Source organism: Rhipicephalus sanguineus, chromosome 10, assembly GCF_013339695.2.
Source record: "Rhipicephalus sanguineus isolate Rsan-2018 chromosome 10, BIME_Rsan_1.4, whole genome shotgun sequence".
In the NCBI taxonomy this organism is placed as follows: Eukaryota; Metazoa; Arthropoda; class Arachnida; order Ixodida; family Ixodidae; genus Rhipicephalus; species Rhipicephalus sanguineus.
Genome location: NC_051185.1, coordinates 36,564,105 through 36,570,951, shown reverse-complemented (window position 1 = coordinate 36,570,951; position 6,847 = coordinate 36,564,105). Strand labels below are relative to the sequence as shown.

The 6,847-nt window shown below is 44.7% G+C and overlaps 1 protein-coding gene across 1 annotated transcript in view; it reads right to left on the bottom strand.

Annotated features, from left to right (window-relative positions):
• LOC125756253 (uncharacterized) overlaps positions 1-3,870 on the bottom strand; it is a 9,857-nt gene extending 5,987 nt beyond the window's left edge. Inside the window, exon 1 of the mRNA XM_049420049.1 lies at positions 3,867-3,870. Coding sequence (XP_049276006.1) covers positions 3,867-3,870 — 4 coding nt within the window. The remainder of the gene's footprint in view (positions 1-3,866) is intronic.
• Between the last annotated feature and the right edge of the window lie 2,977 nt (positions 3,871-6,847).

Genomic DNA, 6,847 nt, shown 5'->3' with positions numbered 1-6,847 from the left:
CGGATGCCGGGTATCGCCAGGCTGATGATAGGCTGAGTCGTCAGGCACCACGGAGGAACTGAAGGTCTCGCAGCGGGCGTGAAGCCTGTTGGCAAAGACTCGCGATATGCGGCTGCCGTCGGCAAAAAGAGGTGCATGGTCGGTCTACTGTGTAAAGAGGCTAGGTGGTGACGGGGGAGTCCGAGCAAGATGCCTTATATGTGTCCTGAGTGCTTCGACATCAATATGTGTCTGATGAGGTGGTCTCTGGCGATCGCTATAGAAGCCACCGTCGACGCGCTAAGAGGGCAGCCTAGGCAAATTCGGAGCGCTTGGGCCTGAACACTTGTAGTATCGTAGGCTTGTTTTGCTTGCGTTGGTTAACGCGGGCAAGCTGTAGCGCGGAAGCAGAGGAAAAGTACCCTGTACAGCTGTAGCATAGCACTTGGTGACATTCCCCAAGTCTTGCCTGCGAAGAACTTCAATAGATGACAGATGCCGATCAACGCTTTTTTATGTACAATACGTGATGGCTCCATGAGAGATCCCTGTCATTATGACACCCAGAAACTTGTACGACCGAATATACGGTATAGTTTGGCCATGAGAATACGCCGTAATGATTCATAGGTTTGCGCGTAAAAGCCACGAGGGCGCATTTCTCGGAAGAAAGCTCCAAAGCCTCGATTACGGAGGTAGGTAACGGGCAGTTTTGAGCGGCAGCTCTTTGAATTCTCGCTCGCAACTGCAGGCGTGTTACGGCGGACGTCCAAATGCAGATATATCCGCGTACATTGAGATCTTCACTGTGCTGGCAGGTGCTCAAGGAGGGCAATCAGCGTAAGATTGAACAATACAGGACTGAGTACGCCGCCCTGGGGGACGCCACGGTAGCTGTAATGTGGAGAGGTTTGGCCGTCTTCGGTGCTCACAAAAAAGGATCGCATTGAGATGTAACTACGTATCCAGCGATACATCTATAACGGCGTGTTTCATAGACAATCCTTCAGAGTGCCAATATTGTACGGACACATTCTGTATCATTGTGAAGAGATGGAGAATATTGAAAAGAATATACGAATATCCGAAGTGACACTCCAGATCGGTTTAAAAGGAGAAAACAAGGGGTTTCTTCATTCTTACGTGAAGAAGTGTTCATTAAGTGATCTCTGCTAAATATACTGTTCATAAACTATTACCTCACCCCAACGAGATTGGTTTTCGTACGCTTTGAATCCACAAATACTTCATAACCTCTTCAGTAGGTTAATCACAATTATCATGCGGATTGAAAGCATCAATAGCAAATGTACTTTTTTTTCTTTTATTGTAGCAAAGTTCACCTAAATGTGTGTGGCAGAAGATGGGTACCACGGTTTTTCTACAGTAAAATATCACTTGAACGAACGTCAGGTAAACGATCTATTCAGTTGTACGAACTTTTTTGAAACCCCGCCGAAGCGCCATTGGACCCAATGCTAAAGTGTTTCAGTTTAACGAAATCAGTGCAGAGCGCATTTCAGTTCTACGAACATATTTTGTGACACGATCCAATGGTCTCTCACACCATACTGATCAGAAATTGTCTGGAAGGATTGGCACAGACCACGCTTAACGTTTTGAGGACTATGTCACCTGTGACTCTCACGTGGAGACATGCTCCACTTATCTACAAAAGAGATTGTAGCAAGCGCTCCTGCCTCAGGAAGAAGAGGAGGAAAGAGTAAACCTTTAAAGGATGGAAAGTGCCAAGAGGTTTAGCTAAAGGAGCACTGATGTACTTGGAAAAAGTGAAATCCTTCACTGCCCAACAGAGTGTTGTGAAGGGGAAAGTTATGAGAGCTCGGACACAGGGACTCCATTCATGACCACTGCAGTCTTAAGTGCACAAGTTCTTTTTTTTTTTTTGCAATGCGAAAGCCTCAAATGCCTTATGACACGCGAAAGGTCACCGCCGGCACCGGAGCCAGCACGAGTGAGGGAAAAAATCGTTATGTGATGCGTGTTACCATATTTTCCCATTCCTCTCAGCTTATTTTCTCTCACTGTAAGTGGTCCTTTATCACTTCGGAAGATTCACAAGGGATCCCCCAAACATTCATGGCTGCGAACCACTCATCTAGAGGAAAACATCCGCATAGGGCCCATGTGTTAGAATATCCCACCAGAAGGGCGCTGCCATATCTGCCATTAAACTACACTGCGAACGTTACCAGATCGTGAGACGCTTGCTAGACATGACGTAGTATTTCATCGGTGAAAATGAGAGTTAGGTCACGTAAAGTAGCGTATGTCAACAGAAAAGTGCAGATGACGACGCACTGCGATTTACAAGACGCGCAATCGGCCGCGATTTTGAACTCATTTGCATATGATGGTGCCATCTAGCAAAAGTGCGTGCAAAGTTCAATAGTTCTGGGCGCAGGCGCAGTAAATTACCTAAATTGCCTTGAATCTTTCTTCAAAGCATTACAAATAAACGCTAAGCCCCGTTCGCACGTCTCTGGTGGGTAAAAGCGCCCGTTTGGTGTATATTGCCAGTTTAGGAGGGTTGCAGAGCGCTAATTTTTGCCGTTCTGTAAATAGTAATTGAACAGGCAGCAATTACAATGGTATGTAATGGTCATGTTCTTGTGGTCGGTGCTCTTTCGGCTCAGCCTTTTCTCTAGTGTTTGTCCTAAATATATGATTCGGAGTCTCATTTTCAAATGAGCGCTTACGTGTTCGTACTCCGCGATCCAGTCCTCTACGCAGGTATCGCCGGTTCCGTTAGCTACAACGAAGTCGTGTTGCCGTGGCACGCCATAATACTGCCGTGAACGCACGTAGTATTATTCTATGCTGAGCTAAAACTCCCGACATTACGGCAGGCGTTCGCACGATAGTCAGCCTGAGAAGGGCCAGGCTGATTCATCTGTAAAGCTGATTATAGAATCCGGCATCAGTGTTTGAAGGGATGATCAACATGTATAGTCCAATTAAAATTACGGTGTTGGTATGAAGTTCTCTGAACGCTGCTCTTGACGTAGCTTGACACCAGGGCGTCTTAGAAGGTGAACAAATGATAGAGAAGACAGCGAGGTGGGTGCGTCGTAGCGGTCACCCGTCGTGTCCTCCTCCTAACAGCGCAACAGGTTCGACACAGAGAAGAGAAAGTGCACTGTGTCGTTTCTCTTCTCTGTGTCTAACCTGTCACGCTGTTTTTATTCCACGATGAACATCAATCAACTTGCCAAACTCTCCATTCTGCTTCCTCCTGCAGTGGCCAGAGGAGAGGATTGCTATCACATGTAACACAACAGATGTATATAAGAGGAAAATAATAGTGGAAAATATTGTTAGGTACCCGCAATGCACATGAGATAGGTCACAAAAAGGAACTAGATAGTGCACAATCGAGATGTCTAGTGTCAATTTCTATCTTCAGTAGTGGTCTCGGTAATGGCACCTAGTGTTTGCGTCTCTGTAATGGCTGATGAAAGAAATAAAGAATGAGGAAATGGGCTTATTGGTATATTCTTGTTTTCATAGCTTAAAATGAGCAAAAAAAGAAAGAATGCAATAAACAACATCACAAGGCGCTGAACAGCAAAAAAAAAAAAAAAAACGCATTGCCATGTTTTTTGTGTACCGAATTTTGTTGCACTTGTTGCAGTTGAACTATTAGGTATGAACCAGCTGAAACTCCAGTGAGCCTGTTTTGATGGGGAAACTGAGCCATTTCGCGGCCTTGGGAATACCACACGCGCTACGGTGTCGTTGAAGTACAAGATGCCTCCTACCTGCTGCTACTATAGTTATATAGAGCCACCACCACAAACTGGTAACACATAATTTCTTAGTTAGAGAACGCCTATAGTCGACATTTGAACTTCTGCTTCACTAACCCATATTGGCTCGCCTGCGCTCAAGGAGAAGGAGAGGGGTCAGAACAAATGGTGGATTACTGATATTCTAGCGTACTCTGCTACGGGATAGCTGTGCGCAGGTGTCCCTTTATGAATGAGAGACATCTAGAAAATGTCATCTATTTCCAGACATAGTGGCCGAAGATTGAGTGCGTAATACACCGAGCGTGGAAATTTCACAACGCATGACCTTATAAGAGGGACATGTATTTTACAGGTTGAGGTTGATTGTCTTTATAGCGGTATTTCTGCTCTAGATCACCTGGGTGCTCTTTGCAAAGATCGCCGGTGCCTCCAGGTTGAAGTTACATTGTGAAAATGTCATAACGAAGCAAGCGCGTTTCCTCTGGCCTATGTACAGACCATTAGTCGGCACACGTTCCCAGCTTGCAGCCCCTATATGTCTCAAGGCTGTCATTCATGCCTTGCGCGTTCGAATTTCGTCACTTGTTATATAGGTAAGTACAGCATCCGGTTTCCTGTGATCAAAGCGGTGTTCAGCATTCTGGTTTTTTTTTTTACTGTATGTTATATGGCAGAAAATTTGATACCACCTCGTATGCGTCTTCTTAAACGGTGCAATATGCTGCGATAACTACAGGATATTAGAGGTTCGGCTGGCCGTGGTTATATATATATATATATATATATATATATATATATATAATATATATATATATATATATATATATATATATATATATATATATATATATATATATATATATATATATATATATTATATATACCTTGGCACTAAGCAGACTATGTGAAGGATCAAATAAAGCTGTCCTTTAGACAGCTTATGTATTGGGTTAATATAGCTTCGATCATGGTCTCTCGCGTGCCAAAGCACGGTGTGGTTTTGAACCACGCTTTTGTGACCAACTCAGGATCAGTATTGACATTCTGGAGTTTTTTTTTATCGGGCACCAAGATCTAAATGCACGGCTGTTCTTGCACCTTGGCTTCATCGAAACGCAGCCGCCGTGTTCGGGAATCGAACCCGCGTCTATCAGCTTAGCGGCTGGACACCCTATTTGCTAATGTACTACGGCGGATAGAGCATCATGCTTCTCTGTTTTCATCTTTGTGCGCCTCGCTAAATATGTTGGTCACTGTTGTTAAGGTGTGGCCAGCCGGTTTTTTACGGTCTAGAATAAGCCTTGTATGCCAACGCCCGCCATCGCTGAAGGCAGCGTTCACCGTTGTTAGACGTAGGCAGGTCAGTTTCAAAATAGTTTTAATGTCTTAAACGCTTCCAACGTTCACATTTCGGACTGTCCGCACGGCCGAGAATATCACGGCATCATGTTAAGGCAACGCCCTGGCATATTTGGCCAAGCACACTTCCGTGTTCCGAGTTTACTTTAGTCAGACGCAAAAAAAGTGAACGTTTTGGAAGGACATATCAGCTGTCGTGTCATTTGTGTGGTAGAACAGCATGCACCGCCATATCCGCGTCCGGCGCCTGCCGCTAACTTGACCGGCAGCTCAATCAGCAAGCATCGAAGTTTCTCTGCTTCTTCAAACTTTCTCATTCGCGCGGGCTTGCGTATCTTTGCTTCCACCAACACGAGACAAGACAACGCAGTAGCAATGACTTCATGTGCCCTTAACGCGATAGCGTTAAAGAGCCCGTGTCGTAGAAATTCCGCTGTCTGTGTCTGCGTCAGCGGCTTCGTAGTGAGCGGGAAATCGCGACAGATGGAAATAAACAATAAAATCATGGTTTCGTGTGGCAATTAGTGCAAACTGGGACGTACCCCACTCCGTATTTTGTAAAAAAAATTCACCCTGAAAGTGAAATTAGAAAAGAATGTGACGCATGCGATGGCATCATTGAAATCGGACAGATGCTGGCGGGCTATCCCGCGACTCTCGCCAACCCCGAAGAAAAATGGCTTCACTGGCAGAAGATGATCTCCAGCTGTTCGTATCACGATCAACTACGGGCTGTCCAGAGGGTTCACGATACCGCCCTAAGCCTCGGCCTAACGGTGCCGACGTGGACGCGGCCCGCCTCGGTCTCAAACGACCGAGCTTCAGGACTTTTAATAAAGTTTTTAGAATGAATGAATGAATGAGTGGCAAAGGAAGCTAGTCCTTTTGCATGGAAGTCAGGTGTCTACCACAAAGCGATGCCAGGGCTCGAAGCTTCTTGAAAAAAAAAACAGCTATACATGCGTAATTTAGTGCGAAGAATCTCGTTAACACATGTGACATTGCGCGACACAAAGGTAGAACTCAACCAGACGTCACACCATGGGAATTCTGCAAAGAAACCTATGCATCGAAAAGCGCTACGTTATATTTAATCATGATTATTAGCAACGGCATCAACAAAGTAAGGAACTGCGCGTGTTGTTGAAAGAATTCTATTTTAATATCAACATTGACTTTAGAGATACCGTTTTATTTAGTAAGTTCTTCGAAATGAGTTGGTTCCAATTTCGATCTGCTGCTCATTTGTTGTACTTTTCGAGTGATAACATGCCGCGCCTGGCTTGTACTTAGATGAAAGTTTCCGTATTGGACCCGGTACGAACCATTACGCCTAAACGGATTGTATGTAACTTTTATAAGAGATAACTCTTTGTCATTCGAAATATAAAAAACACAATAAGCAAAGCCCCACAGTTTTTAGGTGTTGACGACGTCTGTACTATTTGCTTTTTTTAATTGATATTCATTTGTATACGAACATGGGCTCCTTGAAAAGATCACCATCACTTCTAAAACAACCTACAATGCATATATGATGTCAAGCACTTTTTCTTCAACGCTAAAGAGCACTGAACTATTGAAGGTCGCGCGTGCATTGACCATCGTGCATGTATAAAGAAGTCGATTATTCTGCTGGCACCTACGCCGTGAGCCGTTGGACGTTCACTGCGTCCGGCTTCCCCACGTCCAAAGCGTAGCATTCATCACGCTATCACTCATCCTATCAGTTACAA